General features: G+C 39.5%; 1 protein-coding gene across 2 annotated transcripts in view; it reads right to left on the reverse strand.

Moving 5' to 3' along the window:
- Window positions 1-3,624: 3,624 nt before the first annotated feature.
- ILRUN (inflammation and lipid regulator with UBA-like and NBR1-like domains) overlaps window positions 3,625-26,533 on the reverse strand; it is a 40,540-nt gene continuing 17,631 nt past the window's right edge. Inside the window, exons 2-5 of one of the 2 annotated variants that reach the window (XM_082226882.1) lie at window positions 22,008-22,162; window positions 15,267-15,464; window positions 13,693-14,021; window positions 3,625-7,838 (exon numbers count right to left, since the gene is read on the reverse strand). In XM_082226882.1, the coding sequence (XP_082083008.1) occupies window positions 7,803-7,838; window positions 13,693-14,021; window positions 15,267-15,464; window positions 22,008-22,162 (718 nt within the window). In that variant the 3' untranslated portion in view covers window positions 3,625-7,802. Of the gene's footprint in view, window positions 7,839-11,628; window positions 14,022-15,266; window positions 15,465-22,007; window positions 22,163-26,533 lie in introns of those variants that run through there. The other variant, XM_082226881.1, reaches the window with a different exon arrangement.

Genomic DNA, 26,533 nt, shown 5'->3' on the forward strand with positions numbered 1-26,533 from the left:
TTTGGTAGGGCTGCAAAAGGCTTCTGCCTGAAACCCTGATGAGCTGCTACCAGACAGTGAGCAGAGACAATAGTGAGCAAGACACACCACTGGTGTGCAACCTGCAGACCCAGAGGCACGATGGGGGGGGGGACAAGGGTACTCCCAACATTTTCAAGGATGGGGCCGGCCCCCCTCAGTATTCTACAGTGACATGCAATATATTGCAGTGCTTTCACACAGCCCCATGCTGCGCTTCTAAGTCCTGACAGTGCATGTTTCAAGGTATGGTGTCATCTTACATCACTATGATGTCATGTGACTGGCAGACTGGTGACCTCACCTCCCTGTCAAATTCATCCGTCTAGAGGTGGGAAAAGGAGGATCTGGTCTGCCAAAAAGAAAAGATTGCCTGCCCCAGATGCAGATGAGGTTAAAAACCTTCCTTGGTCATGAAGTTTAGTGAGTGACCTTAGTGCCTTGCCTGTTATCTCAGTCTAGTCTACTTGTCCGAGTAGAAAGGGCACACATAGTAAACCATGTTGCCTGTAGAGAAGTTCCTTAAAGCGTAATACTACTTGTGAGCAGCCACTATGATGCATTTCTTGTGGGTCAGCTAGAGGAGGATCAAAGGACCCATGGGTGTCTGTGGTCTTGTTTGTTGTGGAAATCTGTTCCATTCTGACATTTCAGGGATTATATGGCGTTTAAATATGCCAACCCTTGCTCTACTCAATAATATTCCTAACAATGATTCTTGTAGAACTCACCTTTACCCAGAAGACTTTTGAGTCTAGGAAAAGCATCCTGATTATGTACTTAAGAACAGCAGAGACCATAGCAAATCAACCAGTACCATTCTACCTAGACTGGGCCAGGTCATTTGATCCTCCTCTAGCTAACCCACAAGAAGGGGTGAAGTTGCTTTTGAATGCTCTTCTATAAGGTTTCATTCACATGAAGAACCAGGACATTAGGACAAGAGGCACTAGCCTGGTTTCCACTCTGACTCAACAAATTTCCATACGTATTTTTCCATATGTATTATATTCCATATGTATTACGTATGTGTTCCTTATGTCCAAGTGGTACAATCCTGGGAACAATGTACCACATGCTCTCTGAATACTTAAAAGTGGTTTTTGAAAATAAGCAACAAATGCACAAGATACTTCAACATTTAAAATGTGTGTGCGCACACACAAACACCTTCTATCTCGACCTGCTGAAATAGGGCTCCTCTACAATAGCTACTGGGAGTGTATTCTGTTCAGTTATCAGAGCAGCACAGTCCAGTTTGGGTGGAAAAAGGAACATTGCTTTTGAACGGTTCTTATCTGTAATTACCATCTAAAGCAAGCCTCAATTTTATAGATCAGTGCTTTTAAAAAAATCTTATTGAAGTTGTAGGATGCATAAGCTTTGCTTATGGATCAATGTTCTGGATTTTGGCAGGTAACTCTAGGAACAGATATACAGGCCAGCTACATTAAATTTCTTCCTCTCCATGGGTGGCATCAATCATTAAGTTGCTTGAAGCGGAAAACTGAATGAACCATATTTTGATATTTAAATTTTCTCAGGTGTTTGCAAAAGTTCTTACATTGTTCAACTCTACAACTATTTGACTTGGCTTCTGACTGCTGCACCACACCCATGGCATATACCACGTAAAAAGTCATGGCACATTGCTTCATTTATAATGAGTGCATCATAATGATGGCACAATTTATTTGCTTGCTTCAAAGATAGCATTATAATGAAGGTGTGAGCAGATTGCCTTGGCTTGATGAGCTCCTGACAGGTCTCAGCCCCAATGGCAAACAACCTCAAAAGTAAACAACAAGTAGATGTGAAGGGAGGAAGAGAAAGCAGAAATATCAAACAATCCAACCACCACACATTTAAAATACATTTGGGAGGGATATCAATTCCCTGACAAAATAGCCAAATTTAGGCAACTGTAAAAAAATTACTTTTTATAATAGGAAAGTAGGCTGAGTGATGCTGTGAGTGATCCATCTCAGTACTGTCTACATCATCTGTTCCCAGGCTTCTCTCTCAGCAGACCACTTGAAAATGGCTAAGGGTCTTGGCAGACCTCTTAAAGATAATTCCATAGAATTCACATTGCAATACAATAAAATACAATATATGAAATGAAAGCAATAAAGCACAATTAAAAATCAGTATGAATACTCAGTGTGAGGAGCACAAATCCACACACCACATGAAGAAAGCTCATGGACCACTGGTAGTTCATTGGCAACAGTTTGGGAAACCTATTCTGCAGTGATTGCCAATGTCTTTCTGGGGCTTTAGGCAAGGGTCTATCTCTCACCTCTACCTGGAGATGCTGGGGGATCAGGCATTAGAGCTGAAGGGTAACAGCCCTTCCCCAATGATCACATTATGTATACTAGTATCATACGCTCTAAGGGAGCAGCCATTTTGAAAAGTTAAGTACAGTAGCTGCGCAAGGGAGTCATGCCTGGCCGAAGTCTCTTGTCAATTACATGTGGAAATGTGTGACACAGTCATTGAACAGGGACGTGCCTCATTCCATTCAAGGTGGTTCTTTAAGGATTTGCTAAAAATTCAACACTTTCTCAGGAAATTAAATTTAAAATCCAAAAGGTTAATTTATGCTGAAATCAGTTTCAACACAGATTTTTTAAATACAACTGCTTCATGGCACTTGTATATATTGCAATCTTTTTTTTGGGGGGGGGGGTGGAAAGGCTGTATACTGTATATGTATACAAACAAATGGTGAGAACCATGTGCTACATTGGCAGTGGGGAAACCTCCAGTACATGGGCCAAATTAATCCTGTGAGGATGTTTTCCCCAAATCATACCCCATCCCTGACATCATATGCAGTGTCAAGTGTTGAGCAGGTAAAGAATGTGGCTACGAAGGAACAATTTGAGCACTGAAGTATGCCCCTTGCTGTCACTGCCAACTTGACAAGCCCCTGACTTGGATCTTCAAGTCAGAACAAGATGGAATGTGTGCAGAAGAAGGGGACCAAGATGTTAAAGGGTCTGGAAACCAAGCCTTATGAGGAACGGTTGTCACAGTTGGGTATGTTTAGACTAGAGGACAGAAGACTGAGAGGTCATATGCTAGATATCTACAAATATCTCAAGGGCTGACATATGGAGGACAGGACAAACTTATTTGCTGCTGCTCCAGAGCATAGAACCTGAAAAAATAGTTTCAATTTTTAAAAAAAGAAGATTCTGGTTAAACATTAGGAAGAATTTTATGAAGGTAAGAGCTGTTCGATAGTGGAATGGACTACCTTGGAAGGTGGCAGATGAATCTTCATTGGAGGTTTTTAAGCATATTGGATGGCAATCTGTCAGTGATTCTTTAGCTGTGATTCCTGCACTGTAGGGGATGTGCTAGATGTCCTTGGGATCCCTTCCAACTCCAGTTCTATGATTCTATGAAGGCACAAGACAGCACCCTAACACAATTCATTTTATTTCATTTATTAAGCACAGAGCTTTCAGCTCAGTCCTGGCTTGCATGATACTCCCCAACAAATGGGAAAGAAGGAAAGTAAAGTGGGAACCATTTAAACCACGAAAAGGCACTGTAGATCCAAGCTTTGGTCATTCAATAAAAACTCAAGTATAAGATTGTTTTGTGTTAATTTAATCATACAAATATTCATTTATACATTAAGGAAAAAGCATCTTTGTTTTCCCCCACAATGTGCTATTACAGGATTCTTCCCAGACTCAATGAAGCAACACACATCCTGCTCTACACATGCACTCCCCCCAGAGAGAATAAAGACAGGCTGCAGAATCAACCACTCACTCACACAAGAGAAAAAACAGTGGAAACCCAGACATGGGACAGCGTGCATTTCTTAGCCCCAGGCTTCTCCGGCTACACTTGTACCTATAGAGATTCAAGACGCACTCATCTGCAGCTGGGGGGTGGGATGAATACACATTCCCAAATCCCTGAGGCCTTAGGATACACCTTTCACCTGCCCCAAATAGGAGCAACAACATAGGCCCAACCTGACAGTGCAGGCTTAGCACCCATCCCCAAACAGAGACAGAGCTTACTTGCACCCACTAAGGCTCAAAGCCAGCTCAATTTCCTAGTGAGAAGACTGGGTGCTCTTGCCTCCCAGGCACAGTCACATTTTCAGATGCAGAGGTTGCCAGCACATTTTCAAACCCAACAGCTTGGGTTACAGTTTAATCTGCATTAAAATAAAAATAAAAAAAGAATGCTGCAAACAAATGAGAAATCCAAACTTCCCTTTGTTAAATTAAAATTACTTCTTCCTCCTCGGGAATCCATCATTTCTTCCAGAATGAGAACCACTAGGGAAATGGCCAGAGCCAACCACACTTGTTACATGAAGCAAGCTAAATTTGGGGGAGCAAGAATCAGTCACATTTCAGGAACAGGGATAGGGGTCAAGCAATGCTTAGCTTCCTCCATGTCCAAACAGTATCACTTTGGTAAAAAGGGTTATTTTATTCACAACGTATTTTTACAGATCATGCAAGAGGGAACGAGAGGCATATACACGATAATATTTGAAGTGGGTAAGAGTGTTTGCCAATATGTGCATTTTAAAGCTATGAGTGGCTCTCTGATTCCTGTAATTGCAACAAAGCAATCTAAATACCCATGCCACTTCCAAACTCAGAACTGTCTACACTGTTTCCCCTACATGTGATTATATCTGTACAGAAGTGTTGTGTGTTAAACCTAGGCACTGGTTAGCATTGCCACCTTTTTCTCACAAAGGAGTTGTTCCTTTGTGACATTCAGCTATTCTGCAGGTACAGCCACCCCTCATTACTACACCTCCATGCTATGTAAAGCTACATCTACTCTGTTTCTGCTTCCCATGCTGTTGAAGCCATGGGCCATCTGGGGAGGTGGCAGCTTCCCCTGATAATTATGAAGCTAGTATTATGCATTTGTGAAAATCAAACCTTTATGCTTAGGCACAAAAATGTCTTGCCCTCCTTAGCTGTCTGAAAGTGCTGCTCCCAAGCAAACATGATTTTGGCTTCAGCCATTTCAATGGCTCCAAAATCATCAAAAATGCCTAAAAAACTAATGAATTTAAAATCAGAGTTCCAAGAAGCTCCATGAGTAATAAAGGAGGTATTGTATAAAGAGAAGAATATTTGAGAAAAGAAATGAGACACAAAACAATGAGCATTTTAAACATCCTCCCATTGTCATCACTGAAGGGATTATCACTCAAATCAAAATACCTGCAAACAGGTATGAGCCCTTTGTAACTATTTATACAGAGATCATCCCCCGAGAGAGGAATGTTTATCCCCAGAAAGATCTCAGAAACTAGTGACAATAAAGAGGACTACTTTTACTGCAACCAATCTGGGCCCTGGCTGTGATTTCTGCTTTCTTCAGTGGAACGACTGTTTCATTCATAAAAGTCACCAGCACTCAAAAGAGGAGATAGTAATTGAGATGACTTGCAGGAAATGGTCATCCCTACTTGCTGTAAAAGAACAATAGTTGGCAGTAAATATCAGTTTTTGCTCTGCACTATGAAAAAACTAAAGTCTCCACAATGTTTGACAGTTTGGATGGTGAGGTTTCTGAATACCTAACTTGGTCTAAAGAGAAAACAGAATCTGTTTTAACTTAGCTTACCGTAGTAGCTGCCAGTTGTTGCTACTGACTTCCAATGTTGCCACCAGAGGTTACTCTCTCTCTCACACACACACTCATCTCAAAAAACCATACAGTGTACTCAGTCTTTTCTTTGCGTATCAAAAAAGTTGCTTGCCCAGAGCAGGAAAAATAAATAAAACTAATTATCATGACTAATGCTATACATAATCAGTTTCTACACCTTATTTTGCATCTGAATAATATGCTGCTTATGATGATTAAAGATAAGAATTTGGGGAGCCAAGCTGGGGGAAAGTTAAAGGAAGGCATTCCATAGTTTCTACACTCCCATAATTTGTCCTCTCAGATGAATCCCTTGCAATCATTTCTCCCAGTGTTCATGGCTATGGTCATAGATAAACTATACTCTTTAAATTAGTTGGGATGCAAAAAAATTATACAATTCTTCAAAAGTGAAAACATCAAATTAGATGTTGAGCTGGCCTAGAAGACTGAATACCTACACATCTGCCTACTAGGACCCTAGCCAGATCCATTTAATAGACTTTGGGTGCTCTATATATGTATGTTCTGATGGGAAACAGGGTCGTGGTCAGCTATACAGAAGAATACAAAGGCCTCGTATGCAAATCAAACCAACAAGGTAGCTCAAAGTATGTTACTTCAGGCCTTGCATTATCCCCATCAGTACATACTCATACTTCCACTATCTCAGACCAGGGAGTTTGATCTTCTAAGTGAGATGAAAGGAAGGAGGCATTGCATATTATTCTATCTTTGGCAGATGGCTGCTGTGGCCTAGTTCAAGTTTTTGAATTAGACAGAACCCCCCTCCTCCTTAAACCGATGCAAAACCCAAGAGTTTCAAGAGACCATGCTCTGCTAATTCTCTATGGAATTGGACAGATTGGCCTCAATTATATGGCTATCATTCTTCATGGGCTATACGCAGTTAGATCTTAAACAGTTCCACACCCTTGATACACACGCGTGCACACACACACACACCAGTCTATAAATCGAAGTGTTCAGAGATCAAACAAGCTGATAAGCAGAAGGAATTGCTGTGAATGGCTGCTGATGGTTCTTCTTTCTCCCATATGTTCAAAACAATTTAGTCTCTGCCAACAAGCTAGTTATTTTTTTATCACTGAAGACTCAAAGTGGTCATTCCAATCTAAAACAGAAGATGTGAAATTTACATCTTAGAAGTGTCATGGAAATTTAATAATTGGTGCTCTACCACTCCGAAAAATAATTTTTCTTCTTGGCACAAAAGTGACATATACATGCATAGCTGTCTCAAAGACAGTTACCGTACATTAACGAACATGGGAATATTTCAATATGCTAACTGTTCAGGGCAAACTTTGGAATTTAAATAAGAGCATGTGCCACAATCAAAGCACAAGACACCCCTCTTGCATCAGCTCAGTGTTTTTACCCTCTTGACATTATTGCCCTGCACAACGAATGACAAAACTGGGTCTGAACAACCAAACAGAAAAGAACTAGCAGATGACTAATGCACACCATGCCCAGAAGAATGATACCAAAAGCAGAATAAAGGCAAATAACCAAAAGAAAGAAAGGGGGAAAAAGACGTCATTAAAATTTATGGATTTGGATATTGATCAAGCTAGAAATTAATACCATCTGACAAACAAATAGCTGCACTAACCAAGAAAATGCTAAGCAAGCTTCCATTTCATAGCAAGCACATCTCCATAAAAATGCACGCTGTCCCTTTTTTTAAAAGTTATGAACAAGGAACAAAAAATTAACATTTGCTCAGACTACAACCTCTCTGTAGGCAAAATAATTTCTTTTAAAAAGAGATGGCTTTTCCATTTTAATCTTTTTTAAAAAATTTCTTTTAGGCTACCTAATTAACTGTGACAATGACTTCTAAACAAAACATTGGTGTATTTTTCTCTCTCATAGCACTGAACAGCACTCCTGAAATTCAGCATTCACACATGCATACTTTAGTTTTGTTTTTTTCTGGAAACAACTAGTCTTAAGTTATTGTTTGTTTTCTTCTTATCTCAGGATATGGAGACCAAGAAGGGGGTTCATGTTGTATCTTCTATAAGCCATAAGAACTCCCCTCCCTCCCAAGTCCATTCTTTGTCAAATTCTCTTCTCGACGATACCCGTTTTTGTTTTTAAGACTGTCCAAAGGGATAAGGACCGTGAAAACCCTGGAAAAGAATTAGAGACAAAAATTAATTTCAGAAAGGGGAATAAACTAAGCAATGTCTGTTCCAATGTGACCACAACATCCCAAAGTTTATGAAATCCTCTACAACCTATGTTCTATAGCCATTTATCACTTTTTACAAAGGGTCATACAATTCATTTCATTTTAATCTATTCTCTTCTGCATTTCAATGCTACATTTCAGTGTCTACACGGTCAAAATATATTCGCTTGCCACCTGTCATACTGAGCTCAAAGAGAAATCTAAAACACTGACAAATCATTGAAGTGAAGTTCTAGTTTGGGATATTAAATACGTTCAAGGGGTTTGATATACTGAACTCCTGGAATGCTATAACAATGCAATTAAGTTCCCTACATGGATCTTTAAATATTTAAAGCTCCTGCTCACGAACCAAAAACAGTCCTAGACCCAACGGTTTATGCACAAACAAAACTGCTCACTAGGCTTAAAGATTGATTCTGTCTCCCCAGTCAAAGATGCCATATTGAGTTGCAGACCTCATGCATGTTTTGTGGCAAGCCAGAATTGGCAGTATTAGCAGAGTTGACCTTCAAATTCCAAAACATGCATACAATAAACTTTCAAAAGCCTATTTGCAATGAGCCAACTTCACATGACTTAAACCAAGGTAGGCAGCACTAATATAAGCCACACTTCTACAGGTTTTCAATTATGGCTATTCATTAGCTGGCCACCATTGGTAAAACAGGCACAAATTAATTTCTAAATTATGACCATATATAATAAGAGGCATATAAACCTATCATTTCCAATCCACAATGTTTCAGCCACTCTTTACTCTACTAAAGCATCATTCTGAAACAGTGCATTCTTCAAATAAATCTCCTCTAAAATACAAATGGCATCATCATATTTGTTTTCTACCTTAACTCACCTCTGGCATACATTTCAAATGCTAGGACAACATTCAGTTTTTAGGCTCTGAAAGACCAAGCACCCAATAGCAATTTATGGATATTTTTTACCAGAACCCCTACTAATATGAAGCTACTGCATTTTTTTCTTAAGAGGTCACCAGGGATGGTGGGAAAGTGAAATCCAAGACTGATATATTTTAGTTGGCCTTATAAACTTTCCACAAATATAGGAACATAAGAAGCTGCCTTATATCTAGTCAGACCATTGATCCACCTAGCCCCAGTATTGGCAACACTGACTGGCAGTGGTCCTCCAGGGTTTCAGGCAGGGAGTCCTTCCCAGCCCAAGCTGGAGATGCCAGGGATTGAACTTGGGACCTTTTGCACACAAAGCATCTGCTCTACTACCATGTTCTTTTCTCTTATATGCAATATACATACACATTATTTGTCAGTCACTATTGCACAGTCTTATTATCTGCGGGTGGTGCTGTGGTCTAAACCACAGGCTTGCCAATCAGGCTTGCTGTAACGGGGTGAGCTCCTGTTGCTCGGTCCCTGCTCCTGCCAACCTAGCAGTTCGCCAGCACATCAAAGTGCAAGTAGATAAATAGGTATCGCTCTAGCGGGAAAGTAAACGGCGTTTCCGTGCGCTGCTGTGGTTCGCCAGAAGCATCTTAGTCATACTGGCTACATGACCTGAGAGCTGTCTGCGGACAAATGCTGGCTCCCTCGGCGAGTAAAGTGAGATGAGCGCTGCAACCCCAGAGTCGTCCGTGACTGGGCTTAATGGTCAGGGGTTCCTTTACCTTTATTGCACAGTCTTATTATCTGGAAATCAGTTGTGTTGCATTGCATTCTGCAAATAAGATCTCTCTTAGATATACCCAGGAAATATTAATAGCAGAGACAATAACAAGAGGATAGCCAGTTACACGCTTGACTCTTGTAGCTATAAGCAGCTTCATTTGCTATAGGATACATCCTTTAGGTAAGGGATTGCCAACTTTTTTAGACCAGTGGGCACATTTTGATTTTGAGAGAGTCCTGTGGCTGCTAATCACAACATGGCTGCCATGGGGGACATGGCATAAATTAGAGGGGTAAACAAAAGGCAAGCTATGGAGATTTCAAGGACTGGAAAATAAGACAGAAGCTGGAAAAGTGAACTAAAGAAGGAGGAGAAAAGAGCAACTCTTTAGGACTCAAGGGATTCCTAATGCTTGGTGTCCAAATAGCTTACCTATCAACCACAGCTCTGACTTTGCCCTTTGGCTAAAAACAATGACAGATGGGAGCTCATTTCATATATGTAAATTGCTTAGAATGGTACCTGCACATTTGCTTCACAACTTTCTTTCTAGGAGGACTAGAGATTTACCCTTTTTTCTTTTTCTTTTTTTAAATAAAAGCTCAGAGTCTGGGGACCCTGCCCAGCAATGCCAATGAAGGACTTTGTGAGCACCAGGGCACCGATATGGACCACGCTGGTGACCCTCACTTTAGGTGGTCTGTGCTTTGATGGTAACAAGTTCTGAAGTAATCAGTAATCTGGAAAATACTGCTTCTTCTTCTACTGTGGAATGCTTACTCTAGTAGTGCAAAAGTTTCTCCATAAAAATAATTATCCCAGTAGTTTTCTTACTGACTTCCTGATGTGCCTCCCAATTAGTAAAAAATGATAACCCTACCCAATTAAACTTTTGGGTAAGAACCGGCTCTTAACTCAACATTACTGTTGGTAATGATGTTAACTGGGAAACGTAATTCCAACATAACTTAAGTTTCTCTCCAAGTTTAGGTATCACTCTAATATAGAAAAGATTGGAGTTGAACATCATTGGCTTTATTTTTATTTAGTTTGTGGTGTAATTTGAATAAATAGAAGTACAGTTTATTTATTTTTTAAGGCATCAGCTTTTGATGCATGGCTGCAAATCAAAACAGAAGTCTTCCAGTTTACACTGATGGCAACCTCAGATAGAACTACTCAATCGTCCTCTATTTCTCATCACTTCCTGGCCCGTTCCTGGTCAGTGCTTCTCCAAACTACCCAAAGCTCTTTTGAATCACTTATGTAAACTCAATACAAACAGGGTTTTTTCCCCCTTCAAAGCATGCTGCACAAATATAATGCAGTAGCTCAAAGCTCTTTCCCACTATTCATCTGTTCTTCTATTTAAACAAGGAGCCGATCTACATGTTCAGAAAAAGCACATACTTCCCTCTTTGTGCTGTACCACTTCAGAATGTTAGGGGGTAGGCAGAGAAAAATCACATTTTAAAGTTGTCTCCTTAAGCTGCATACAGACACCTATCAATGTAGGAACCTGTATACTTAAGCACACAGTATGAGTGGGGACTACCCAGTGAATTCAGCCAGTTGATTCTAGCAGGTATTCTTCAGAAATAAAATTTTAGAATAAAGATTGAAATGAATACACAGAGCAAATATAATTGCTGCTCAAGGGCTAGATTTTAGTTTCTATATATCATGCTCTCTTTCTTTAAAAACATGCTTTATTACCCATAAGTTCTTGCTGAGCAATTTCGCAGCTGCAGGCATAAAAATGGTAGCTTAAAAAAGATTATATAAACTTAAGCCATTCCATTTTGGGCTTATTGGGAGAAAGAGTGAATGTGACAAATATTTACTATGTAAAGGAGATGTTACATGCAATATTGATCAGATTCAGAAAATTTCCCGTATATGGTAAATATTTGTACAAATTTAACTTTCATCTTATACTTAAGCATACATAAATTTTATGGAATTGATTTGATTGTGGAGTTTTTTTGGTGAAAATGTGGGTTTTAATGAAGTATTTCTCTCACACACAAGGCTTCAAGTAGTCTCCCATTCAGATTACTGATAAAATCGAAATCTGGTTATCTTCAATAATGCTTTATTTGCTGGTCCCAGACCAGTCACTAAGCTTTGACAGAAAAAATATTAAGCACTACAGAGTAAGAGAGGTCACAGAAACAAATGCTTATCTAGTCCCTCTGCATGAAATGATAGGGTGCCTTTGAGTTCAAACAAGGGTGCTTTATTCAGTGGATATATCATTTAAAAGAGGATAGGCCGGAAGGGATTTTTGCCAACTCACTCTTCAAAATGTTAGCATTCAATAACAAACTCCTGCAGTGCAAAGCAGAATTTATTGTCAAGCAATTTTGTTGCTACTTTTTGCCTCTAAGGAATACAAAATACCAAAAACTTCATTTTTCTGTACTGAATAAACTTGATACCATGTTTCCAATCACTGTATTCAACATAAGGAACTGATATCCAGAGGATGTGCTTCTGATATTGGATATAGTGTAAGCCAGTGATAGCTTTCCATGCCCCTCATTTTCCCCAGTCACCTATCTGTCTGCTGGCCTCTAGAGGCTTACCCCATTTGCCATTTTGCTTGAGTTTGGTTTGTGAGTAAGCTGAGTCTTCAATGTCCTATTAGTAAATGTTTCAGGTGTCTCCTACTCCTACAGGAAGTGCACCATAGTGACAGAATAAAGAACAACTGTGGGGCTGGTGTGATTGTTGATAAATGCAGGTAGCACATGCAACTGTGAGAAAGACTGAATGGGTGAATGGAGTCTGAATGGATGGATGGTATGTGAGTGAGTGCAATGCTCTGATCCTTGCCACTAGTGACACGCTACTCCTGACAGATTATCTCAAAAGGAATGTGGACTTTGGGGGGAGGTGGGGTGTTGCACCCTGGTAAAAAGATGTGATCCTTCCACCGCTTAACTTCCTTTTAACCAACTGAGCAATTCTACCTTGTGAAAGTAAATGTGACTGTACTGGAGCTTGGGAGCAACTTTTCACTGAGTATGAAAGAAAGTGTGACCACAGCCTACGTATTTCAACAATACTTATATCTTCCATAGAAACCTGGGCATGGTTTAGGATTAAATTGCTGGCTCTCCTCTTGTTGATTCTATGACTAACTGCTCCAAGATGCAATCATCACTTGCATCAAGAAATGTTCTCTCTTCGTCATAACTTGAATTCACCCTTATCCAATCCATTTGAGAGTAGCTTTAGTCATACACTACCAGTACACTAACTGCTTCAACTGTCTTCCTTCTACCTTAGCTGCTCAATACATTTTATTCATCCTATTTTAAACCTTACACCAACTGGCAATTGCCTCAGTGCCCTGAATAACATGTTGAATGGACCTGTCCATGTGGAAAATGGAAAAACAAACACCATCTACACCACACTGGATTATGTCAACTATGATTCCACAAGTTTCTGTATATTTATATGCAAAAGGCAGCAAAATGTTTTCAATGAAATCAGAACAAAATGCAACAAGAGAATCTAATCATTTTAAGCAATGATTTGAAGTAAAGCAGAAACAAAAAGGGAAATGAAAAGTGAACACATCGGGTCTATGCAGAGCTTGTCTGAGGCCCAGGGTGGGAGTCTTTTTAGAATAAAGTTATAAACTCAAACAAAAAAGCCCCGCCCCCCTGCCAACGTAGCCCTCCAAGGCTTGGGGCAAGTATACCTGGCTACCCCACACTCTGCACAGACCTGGAACACATTCTGATCAATATTCTCTTATCCATACATTTTAGCTTCCAAATCTGGTTGATTACATTTTTAGCACTTACCACCTAATATACTTCCAATTTTAAGTGCACTTTAAAAAAGCAGCTTTGTAAATTGTTGCCTTCTCAAATCCGGCAAGCAGCATTTGAAGAATATTATTTTAACAGAATGTTAAAATAGTTTTAGCATTTGAAAATAGTCTTGTTTAAGCTTGCTTTTAATGCAGTGAAAGGACTTGTAAGATGAACAGCCAAATGCAGGCCCTTTTAAGCGGAGTGTACAGAGGCACAAGGGGGAGTCATGCAATTTGCAAGGAAGGACCATTACAATACAGGTCATGGACTCATGACCTCCCCGTTCTCCTGTACCCCCAGGCCACCTACCTTACTGTATGTCACTACTGATAAGTTGTTCGAGTGACTGCTGGGGGAGAGATTTACAGAGTTTTGTGACAGTTCAGTCTGATCTTGTTCAATTTGGTCAGGAGCAGGCCCCCACGTGTTTTTGCTGATTGTGTCTAGCTCAGAACCCCCAGGGTCTTTTAGGTTGTTTTCATCTGGTTGCCTGTTCTTCTGCGGAGAGGCGAACGGGTTAAAGTTTCCTTCTACCTTGCGATGTGGTTGTGTGTTGAACTCAGTTTCAAATGATGACAGTTGCTGCGTTACTCCTAAAAGTCCTCCAACTTCCACACTGAGGATCACCCAGATGATGTCTGTGAAAGAGAAACCTGGGTCAGCACAAAATACAATTTGCAATTTTACTTAATTTCAATACCTCTCAAACAACATGATGCTTATAATCAAACATAAGAAACGAAAATGCCAAATCCTTGTAATATCAATATGGACCACATTTCAGATACATGGGAGGTATTACAACAGGGCTCATTGTTTGCTCAAAGCCAGCCTGAATGTTTTAGTATTCGGCATTCTGAAAGTTTGAAGATAGTGAAATACTGCCACCTTCTGTTAATCTTGGTATTTATTCTAGTCATTCCCAAGCATGAAAATAATTATACAAAAAGACTCCAAAAAAGAAAATTCAGTGGAAGTCACATCTTTCACTTGAAAGAAATACCATCATTTGGGGGTGAAAGTTGTTAAACATGCCAATCATCAACAGGAGATAAAAACGAACAGAAAAATTGGCAATCAAATCTCACAAGTGGAATCTACAACTAATGTTGCAGTTTAAAGTGCTTCTGTTCAGTGTTATTCCAATATATTTCGTTCCATCTCTCCTATGTTAGTTACGCAGTAAAACAGACAAGTGAATCAACCTAACAATTAATACCTGAAGTTGTAACATGCCACTTTTCAAACACTTGAAATGGTTTGTGTCCTGGATTATAAAAAAAGTATTGGAATTACATGGAATTTTTGTTGTGTTTAGGGTTTGTTTGCGGTTGTTGCTGCTTTGCCATGAAAGGTAACTTTTTAAGATGTGCAAAGTTTCCCATAACTTAGGAGTTATTCTATATTTTGAAATAGTTTGTTAATGATATTGAGTTCCTCAGTAGGTTGGTAGGATCTGAGTTTTGAAAAATAAAAATAAAACATTCATGTTGTGCATTGCCCCCCTAAAAGGGGCTGCAGTGGCCTCTTTAAGGGAAGCAATCTTCAGCAGCACACTGACAGTGATCCTTGTCTCAACCTGCCAAAAGGCGGGAAGGATCATACGGCAGATAGTACTTCAAAAGGCCCAGTGGCCATTGCCACCTTTAAAGGAAACATTTACATTCATTTGTCTGTTTCCTGAAGGACAGCTACAACGTGAGGGGTTTTTGTGGGGTCCGAAATGTTATATGGAAAGGAACACTTGTTTGAACTCGGTTCTGGAATTCTCTTAACAAGTAGAGTTGCAATAGTTAGCAGATATTATTCTCACAACAGTCCCAGCAACACAGAAGGCTGCTCAAACGTCGCAAGTAAGAGTCTTATGAGAAGGTGGCACTTACCTCCATAATAAAGTCCTGTGGCAGTGCACATTCGCCACTGTCCTTGATACATTCCTGCAGTACTAGGGCTGCACATCTGTACGCTGACATCTGCAATCTCCTGGGGCTCCAATGATCGGACCATCACCATGTTCACATGGCCAAACTGGTCTCCACCGACATACTTAAGACAAACACCTGGAGGCCATGCTTCTGTCCCTGAGATTCAGTGAAGATTACATTAAAGCATTTGTCAATGGAGAAGCTACTTAAATGACTCAACATGGTCATTAACAGATAGCATATTAACAGATAGCACATTTATCATTAAAATGTGTGTCGTCCTATCAAGCAAGCGTAAACATCTGTAAACACTTAGTAAAAGGAAGTTGTATTGCACATCTTCATTGCTAAGTGTAATGACTGACTCGGATGCATACTTATGTCAAAGCAACTCTTTGTTGTGTGTGTGCACATAATCCCTATCATGAACTGATACACATATCCATGAACACGACATGTCACCAATGCAACAGATGAAAGTTCCTTCTGTGCAGCCATTCAAAGGCATGTTTCTGTTATGCACATTAACTACTGGTACATACACGTTAATATATGGTAGGGACATGAATTACATATTCATGAATTCAGAAAAAGCTGCTTTGTTGTGAAATACATGTGTCTAAATTCACCCTTACTTTCAGGAGCAGAAAGAAAATTCTGCTCAAATTCTAACATGAATTGTCACACAAACCCAAGGCTCTCTGAAGAATTTAAATCAGCATTCCAACAGCTATAATTTAAGAGCATGCAAGTCTATGTGGTGTATGACTGTTTCCATTAACCATTGAACGAAGCTTTTGTTGTTGTTCTCAAAGACTCAGTTTTAAGATTAGTAGTCCAACATTAAAAAATACTGATTCCAAATAGTAAGCACTAGGGCTCAAACATCACTTTCTGACACTGCACAAAGTGATTTGGAAAACCAGGAAAATACCCTGAACTTAATTTTGTGATTAGCATGAACAATAACATGTTTTGAAAGCATGGCTTGAAATGAATTCCCAAAGACTAGTTTGGGGGCAATTTTGGTTGGCACTAACGCTGGCCACGTGACCCAGAAGTGTCTGCGGACAGCGCTGGCTCCCGGCCTCTAGAGTGAGATGAGCGCACAACCCTAGAGTCTGTCAAGACTGGCCCGTACGGGCAGGGGTACCTTTACCTTTACTAATGCTCACTCTGGTTAGCACTAACAATAATCTGACATTTCAGATACTGTAGCAAAGTATGATTGGAGGACACCAGACAAGGAAATACTGGGAACATACAAGTGGGAAGGAAGGGAACCTGTAGCATATTCGCATGAATTGAACTTACATACAGAGACATACAGCTCTAAAATAATGTATTAATTCTCAGTTTTAACTTTAAGACTATGTTGTCTCGTTTTCCTTTTACCATTGTTTTCTGCAACTTGTAACAGATTGCTCAAGACTCAAATTTAAAGGACAACAACTAAAGAAAGGAATGTAGCAATAAAGTAGCAATTACAAGCTGAAAAAGTGGCATTTATCCCACTCAGTGTTAGAAATTCAGATAAATAATCCAATTGCTAAATGGCACCTTAAACCTGGGCTATGGTTGCCACAAGGGAATGTCTAGGTGCCATTCCCCCCCCCCAGTGATGCTTGCTGCTGTTCATTTCATTTCTATACTGCATTGTATTTTAAAGAACAAATCTCAACGTGGTTCATAACACATTTAAACATAAAACAAAACAATGCAGAATCAAACAAATTCAAGCTTCAACTAAAATATTTCTGATTCTTCTCTAGGTGACATTTTGCTTTCCCCAGTTGCCAACCTGGCATCCAGAGACCTCCACGTGGTCAGAACTGGACCTGCACCACACCAAAACGAGCCTGGCACCTCGCTAATTTCAAACGCTGCACCTGACCCATCACAGTGGAACTGAAAACAAATGCTTCAGCTTATCTTGAGAATGACTTTGAAAAAGTTAAGGAAGAGATCCTAACAACTAATATAATAATGGCATGGTAGACTATTTAAATTTCAGCCATTTCACCACACTGATGGTACAAAATAGACTGGATAGACTTTGTGTATTACATAGAAACAACTAGATGACTGAAAGCCCAAGTTCTTAATTCCACTAGTTTACTGAATAAAAAATATATTTTCAAAATTTGTTGATGTGCTCTGAGTTTAACTCCATTAAGGATAATTCCCAGCTCTAAGTAATTATGGAACAAAACAGTACAATGCATCAACAATGTGTGTTAAGTTTAGATCCTAGAAAAGACATCTGAAGGCAGCTCTGTTTAGGGAAGTTTTTAATGTCTGAAGTTTTATTGTTTTTAGTGCTCTCTTCTGAGTGGCTGGGGAAACCCAGCCAGATGGGCGGGGTATAAATATAAAAATTATTATTATCATTATCATTAGTATTAAAATATATTTGAGTAACATGTGTATACAATGTGCTTCATGAACTACAATGTATTTGATGCTACTTTAATCAGTAAGTAGCACGGTATAGTTTAAATTATGTCTGTATACTAATATACAGTGGTACCTCAGGTTACAGATGCTTCAGGTTACAGACTCTGCTAACCCAGAAAAAGTACCTCAGATTAAGAACTTTGCTTCAGGATGAGAACAGTGATTGCGCAGCGGCGGCGCAGCAGGAGGCCCCATTAGATAAAGTGGTACCTCAGGTTAAGAATGGACCTCCAGAACGAATCAAGTTCTTAACCCGAGGTACCACTGTATTCTCAGAGCAACAAAGTAACAAAAAAATTCACCATTTAAAAATCTATTTTGATTTTCTTTAACACCAGAGGGCATTTTAGTGTGCAAATGGCTTTAAATTGGATGTTAATGGAAGGATGTGGGTAAAGAAGATAGAAAGCAATTCTGTATTGGCATACTGATCTCCAGGAGGGTAACAAAAAAAAAGTAAAAGCACTGTAGAAAAGCATAGATATTTCCCCCATCTACTGCTTTTTAGAGGAGAATGTTATTATACAAACCAGGCACATAACTAGTATTTTATGGGGGGGGGGGAGAGAAAAAACTTGTCAGAATTTTTTTCGATATTATGAATTTCTGTTCATCAACTGGATGAAGTATCCAACAGTTTGCTATTTAAGGCAACAAAAATCTTCAAGTAAACTCTTGAATGAATTCATTCATAACCAGAAATAACTCATTTAAATCGAGCGTTATTCAAGTGCCATTAAGATTCATTGCTTCACCTGGCAAGAAGACATAATCTTGAACCATTTCAGTCCTTTGACATCCTGAATTAATTCATACATTGAAACAAATGCAAAACAATGATACCTTCTGCAGAGACCTAAGCATCAAAACTGAATAAACTGGGTTGCCACTAAGCAAGATTAACAAGTGGGAAGACATTTGGAAAAAGAACAAATATTTCAGAAAAAGAATAATGTTTAGTCCACACAGAAATCAGAAATGACCCTTACCCTTTAAGGCCTCAACTCCGTATACAGTGCCCAAAAATAAACATCAACTGATTTAAGATATGAGTTTATTATTTTGTTTCCCCTATCCAAATCTCCGATCCCAATGTCAAAAGGGGAAACATTTCAACACTCATTTTTTCTGGTAAATCAGACACTAACACGCATAAAATACTTCATGAGAATCTGATTTGGGTTGTGTTGTTTTGGGTTTTTTAAGAGAAGGAAAATTATCAGATGAGTTGCTAAAAAAAGAGCCATTAATGTCTTTGTCCATTTATTCTGAATGTTAATTTTGGAACATTTTGTTGCTCTGGGAATCTGTGAAATATGTGAATAGTTTGATATTTTTTTCGTACTATGCCAAATCTAATCCCCATAACAGACACCATAAAGTTAAAACTGCATTTTGTGTGAAAATATAATGACAAGACTTTTTCTACTGGAATTATTTTGAACAAAAGTTGTGTGTATAATCAAAGCACTGACACATAGGTCAACAATACAGATTATATCCTGTCATTGCAATATTTGTTCGCAGAACTATTTCCTTGCATCAGATCTCATTTCCCTCTCATAATTATATCCCAGTAGATTAGTGCCAAGGGTTGTTCATCTCACCTCATTTCATCCCTTCTCAAAGTTTCATCATAGTATTATTATTTAAACTCTTGAGATAAGGTTATTTCACAATGGCTATTGCAACTAAAATATTTTAAGAGTCCCCTTGCCATTGCTTTCAGTGTTTACCTCCCCCACCATAAACTGCTTTCCAAACAGACAAGGGAAATAAAATCAAGCATATCCCACACTTCTTTTTATTCTTCCTTTCCAATCCTTAAAAAATGATTATTGAACCAAACAAGATAGCCTATGCCTTTGCCCAACAGTTTCACCAATCTGTTTCTAATTGCAGCTAAAGAAAGTGTCAACTATATCAACTTCCAGGGTTCATCTGAACTCTAGAACAGCAGCCAAAATCTGTTGTGCTGTTGACTTGGACATTTAATAAAATATTTACATCACTTAAAATTTTACAAGTAATTCACACCGAAGTACGAATGTGTCAGGAAGCTTAACACACTGAAGTGCTAAAATTCTGCGGAAGTTTTATTACTTTCCAGCTCTGGATGTTGTTGTTTAGTCGTTTAGTCGTGTCCGACTCTTCATGACCCCATGGACCAGAGCACGCCAGGCACTCCTGTCTTCCACTGCCTCCCGCAGTCAAACTCATGCTTCGAGAACACTGTCCAACCATCTCGTCCTCTGTCGTCCCCTTCTCCTTGTGCCCTCAGTCTTTCCCAACATCAGGGTCTTTTCCAGGGAGTCTTCTCTTCTCATGACATGGCCAAAGTATTGGAGCCTCAGCTTCAGGATCTGTCCTTCCAGTGAACATTCAGGGCTAATTTCCTTAAGAATTGATAGGTTTGATCTTCTTGCAGGCGTCTTTTAATTTTGTGACTGCTGTCACCATCTGCAGTGATCATGGAGCCCAAGAAAGTAAAATCTCTCACTGCCTCCATTTCTTCCCCTTCTATTTGCCAGGAGGTGATGGGCCCTGTGGCCATGATCTTCGTTTTTTTGATGTTGAGCTTCAGATCATATTTTGCGCTCTCTTTCACCCTCATTAAAAGGTTCTTTAATTCCTCCTCACTTTCTGCTATCAAAGTTGTGTCATCTGCATATCTGAGGTTGTTGATATTTCTTCCGGCAATCTTAATTCCAGTTTGGAATTCATCCAGCCCAGCCTTTCGCATGATGAATTCTGCATATAAGTTAAATAAGCAGGGAGACAATATACAGCCTTGTCGTACTCCTTTCCCAATTTGGAACCAATCAGTTGTTCCATATCCAGTTCTACCTGTAGCTTCTTGTCCCACACAGAGATTTCTCAGGAGACAGATGAGGTGATCAGGTACTCCCATTTCTTTAAGAACTTGCCATAGTTTGCTGTGGTCGGCACAGTCAAAGGCTTTTGCATAGTCAATGAAGCAGAAGTAGATGTCTTTCTGGAACTCTCTAGCTTTCTCCGTAATCCAGAACATGTCTGCGATTTGGTCTCTGGTTCCTCTGCCCCTTCAAAATCCAGCTTGCACTTCTGGGAGTTCTCAGTCCACATACTGCCTTAAGCCTGCCTTGTAGAATTTTAAGCATAACCTTCCTAGCGTGTGAAATGAGTGCAATTGTGCGGTAGTTGGAGCATTCTTTGGCACTGCCCTTCTTTGGGATTGGGATGTAGACTGATCTCCAATCCTCTGACCACTGCTGAGTTTTCCAAACTTGCTGGCATATTGAGTGTAGCACCTTAACAGCACCATCTTTTAAAATTTTAAATAGTTCAGCTGGAATATAATCACTTCCACTGGCCTTAATATTAGCAGTGCTTTCTAAGGCCCATTTGACTTCACTCTCCATGATGGCTGGCTCAAGGTCAGCAACCACACTACCTGGGGTGTATGAGACATCCATATCTCTCTGGATACATAGCATTTAAGACATGCATCAAAAATAGCACATTTCCAGCATTTGGTGCATAAAAATAAAGACCTGGGGAAACCCATTGTTCAGCCACATATGTTAGAACTACCAGACTTGGATTGTCAATGACTGTATTTAACAGTCAAGCCTCTCACACATTTGGCTGAATGTCTGAATAGGGCTCCGAGGAACAGGAATCCATAAATTTGGCTGGCCTTGTTAGCCAACAAAAAATTGTGGTCACCACTACCCTGTATTTCTGATTCAGTAAAACAGTGGGGCTTCAAGCATCTCCAAAGGAACAGCATAAGATTAAAGACAGTCCCCACTCAATCTAACACAGAGCTCCACTGCACCATGTTTACTAAAGTACTTGGAAAAACTCTGTAATGCAGCACAGTGGCAAAGATGATCTGCACACAAAGCTTGAGGGCAGAGGATCATTATGTTTGCTAGAGGAAAAGGATACTTGTCATGGCAAGCTGATTTGCAGACACTGGTATTCACATGCAAATCAAAGAAACATTTTCAACTCCTACAGAACAATTTTTACCTTGTTACTGTCTGCTATGAAAAATATTGTTAAGGAAAAAACATTAAAACATTCTTGCATATTTGCTTTTAAAAATTCTGATGAATAACCTTACAGAAAACAGTAATATTATATTATATTATATTATATTATATTATATTATATTATATTATATTATATTATATTATAATTAAGAGGGGAATCATCAACCAGTAGCAAGACAGAAGCCAAGAAGAGTTGTTTTACCTGTGTTTTGTATCCTCCATGTTTTTGTAAACTGAGTGTCAGGAGGGATGGATTCTCCTTCTCCTATGGTCACATCTTCAACAAATGACATGGAGGGCACATTGATGTTTGGACTCTCAAAATCATAGTAGGCTCCAATGGCTGCTTGTAAGTTCCTGGAAAGAGAATAAAAGGTTTGTTTAACCATACCACAATAGGGATAACCCCTTAATGAAATAACAATGTATCCCATTTAAAACATGAGAGCATTACTTTCTCAGATTTGTGACTAAAGCCCTTCTCAAATATAGCGTTCTTGTGCAGACTATACATTTGGAGGAAGAATGAGATTGTGCCTATAGGTCCCATCTCCAATGTCCACCATGGAGATGGGGTATCTGCATAAAGCTGCATATGCATAAGCACCCCGTTGCAGATGTGCAAACATCATGTCCATCATCAGAATGTCAAAGGTAGGGCCAGCCAACATAATACTACTGTTACTTCTCTGCACATATAGCACAAATGTGAAAAGCTCCTGTGAAAGGGACTTGTGAGTCTTGTGGGTACGAAGTGAGCGGTGTGCTGGCACAAAATGGATAAAGAGACATTAGTGAATGTTTTTGACAAAGACATTTGAGTCTCTAAAAGTTTAAACACAAACTGAAGGGGGAAGTAATTTACTAAGTGATAGCTTTGTTAGTTTGTTGCAGCAAAATAAGACTATGAGACTTTAAAGTAACACATTTATTATGGTGTAAACTTTTGTGGGCTTAAGTCCATAAGATACATGAAATGTATTCAATAGATACACAAAGTATAATGCTCAGTTGGCAGATATAGTTGGAGCTAACTGACAAAGGAATGCAAAAAGTACAGTGTGATATTTGTACTTTTTGTATTTCATTGCCATTCAACTTCAACATTTTTTCCTTTCCAGTCATCTGTATATATATACCTGCCAACTGGGGATTATACTTCACGCATCTGAGGATTACACTTCATGTATCTGATGAAGTGGACTTCAGGCCAGAAAAGTTTATCCCATAATAAATTTAGAAATCTAAGATAAAATTGGGGTTTTTTGGAGACAGGGTTTCACAATTTACATTTACACTCTGACAAAAAGCAAAAAGCTTCTCATCAAATAATTGCTGTCAGCAAAAATTATGCTAAAAAAGCAGTAGACATTACATACTTATCATGACTTGTGGAATAAACTAAGATATAGTATATTGAAGAAAAAACTGAATACAAATCATATCAGAATTGGCTTGTTTGTGACATTAGAATTAGCAATGTTTAAGTACAAAACTGAAAACTGTAACAAACCATAGAAACTCATTTACAGATAGTACCTAACACCAAGACTAGCGCTAATATGCCCAAGGAAATTCACCAAAATGCTGGAGAGGATGTACATCCACAGGCACATACCTCTACATGTGTTGGGAATGCCCAAAAATCCAACTATTCTGGACAACAATCATACAAGAAATATGCAAAATAACTAAGCAATTATTAGAAGTCACCCCAGAACTGGCCCTACTAAACATCTGCCAAGATAATAATGCCTAGTCACATCATAAAGAGCTCATAACCCACCTACTCTCAGCAGCCAGAAACATCATAGCCAGACACTGGAGAGATCTGTCAGGAGTAAGCATGGATCAATGGTATCAAACAGTATGGGAAACAGCCTTATTTTAAAAACTAACCAATAAACTGAAACTGACACGGCAACAAACAGAAAAAGATGCCTTCACCCCGGTATGGTTCCCCTATATCACATACACAGCCCAACACAACAACGCCAAGAATCTGCCAGCAGCATACGAATCAATATGGCTAACCTGATACAAAAACACACACACACCCCACTCACACATGAAAAGGAAGTTCACCACAGCCAATCACAAACAAACAGCCACACCCTAGGCCAACCCCAACCTCTCTCACCACCAAAGGAACACAAGCAAATAGTAAAGAGAACCTGCACAGATGACACAGACACAAAACCCCACACATACATTGAACAGAACAGAAGCATTGTCACCCGACCCCGACCCCACTCACCATGCCCCCCTCTTTCCCCCTTTTCTTCCAAATGTAACACTAACGTTTCAACAAATGAAACTGATATGTAGAAAATGTAACATACTTTTGTAAACCAATAAATCTTTAATAAAAAATATGTTTAAACAAAACAAAACAGAAAACTGTACCAAACCATACACTTAATCAAGTCCAGCAGCAGCAATTATGCAGAAACCTAGTTTGCCACACCTCTGCAGTGTAAGCATGTATACAGACATTATACCATGCTGTTACATGGAACAGTCAGCCTGTGTGATCTCCCATCTCCTCATTCAGCTGCCAAACAAATAACATGAAAGCTGGTTTCTTGACCAAGCTGAAGAGGGACAGCTGGATGGGGATTTAAGGGCACACACAGACCTCCCTTTCCTGTATCAGCCTAGCATGCTGAATGACCACTTGGAGACGAATACACAGTGCTCTGCTATACCTTATGAACATTATTCCATATGGGCACTGTATACAGGGTGGACTGGACTGAACACATTGAATTCTTTGTTTCCTGAACAAAAGTTTAAAGAACGGATAAAAGGCAGAAGGCCCACGCCAGTACTACCCTAATTTTTTCAGATAATATGATTTCCTAGAATGCAGACTGTTATGTGAAGGAAGCACACGAGGAGGAGGAGAAGGTGGTGGCTCTGTTGTCGTTACTATTGGCAGCTATGAGAAAACAAAAGGACGTGGGTGGCGCTGTGGGTTAAACCACAGAGCCTAGGGCTTGCTGATCAGAAGGTCAGCGGTTTGAATCCCTGCAACGGGGTGAGCTCTCGTTGCTTGGTCCCTGCTCCTGCCAACCTAGCAGTTCGAAAGCGTGAAGTGCAACTAGATAAATAGGTACCGCTCCAGCAGGAAGGTAAACAGCGTTTCCGTGCGCTGCTCTGCTTTGCCAGAAACAGCTTGGTCATGCTGGCCACATGACCCGGAAGCTGTACGCCAACTCCCTTGGCCAGTAAAGCGAGATGAGCATCGCAACCCCAGAGTCATCCACGACTGGACCTAATGGTCAGAGGTCCCTTTACCTTTACCTTTATGTGAAAACAGGGGCTAGTGAGCAATGGATTTCTATGCATGCTTTATAAACATGATAGGCATGGGTTGCAGAAATTTCCCACTGGACAAATATCCTAAAAGCTCATACACACAGTTCCATTCAGCTCACAGAGAGCGTGTATATTGCACACAATCAATAATGTCATTATACGTTATTGGGAAAAAATATTTCCAAGCTGTAAGTTACAACATCATATTTCAGGTGCTTGGGCAATCAGAGACCTAGGCTTTGACTAACCCTGCACTACAACTTTTGTAAACCAGGAAGACAAGGCTATATTTAAAACTGCCAGCTCAGTCAAATGGTATGGGATAGGTGCATGTCACATTAACCACTAAGTGGAAACAAATCTTTTATGTCACCAGCTGCTTCTATACAAAATGAGCTTTATGTAACTCATAATGGGGATATGTCAAGAAACTCCTGTTCAAATCAGTCAGTAAATATGCTAATTTGTTTCACTGAAATATCTTCCCTTCTGTTCTGACCAGAGATGGAACTCACTAGAGGTGAAAAAGAAGAAAGTAATTCATGCTGCACAGTGCCCCCCACCAGCCAACCCCCCACCACCTTCCTGCAGCCTATTAAAAATGCAGATGCTTTCAGATGCCCCATGCTGTACATGTAAAGTGCATAAATGCTAACAAAATTATTCCATGTTGATATAGGGATGACAGCCACACAATACATATTGTGGAACATTTCTCAAAATATTTCTCTCAACAACAAAAAAACAGAAAACCCCACAGCTGGCAATGTTTTTATTTTCCATCTTGTAAATATGCTTCAAAGGGGAAAGGGCTATTTGTGCATCAGGGCTCATTGCCAATTCTCCTCCCCTCCATGTGTCATATTTCATCACCCAGCTTTGCCACTTGGAATGGTTTCAATGTCTGTTCCAGTTAAAATCTAACTGAAGGCAATGCAAACTGAAAAGCAGACTTGCTATCTCATTCTCTTAATGTATTTTAAGCATATTTGTCTATACATTGCTATATCAGAAACAAAATGAGTGCACTAGTTAGTTTCAGTCTTTGACTTTTTCAATAAGAAAAGGTCGATGAATTCTAGAGTTAATTTTTAAAAATGGAAATATTAGAAAAGAGCAAGGGTGGGGGAGAAACACCAGCAGAGTCAGGATGACAAAGCAAATGTCTGACTGAAGTTCAACTGAACAAGTGCTCATTGCCACAGAGCTATTCTAGGATACGCCCACAGAATCTGTACAGAAACCTGAGAGAGAAGACAATAATGGTGAATACCTTCAAAGTCATATGATTAAAGAACCAGTAACAATTCAAACACCATTTTTTCTTAGTTCATTTGATTTTAAGCAAAGACAATCAGTGTAAACATCCACTTTGGAACTGCACCCTATTTCAGGAAACTGACTAGA

This window comes from Podarcis vaucheri (assembly GCF_965113315.1).
Source record: "Podarcis vaucheri genome assembly, chromosome: 6".
Taxonomy (NCBI): Eukaryota; Metazoa; Chordata; class Lepidosauria; order Squamata; family Lacertidae; genus Podarcis; species Podarcis vaucheri.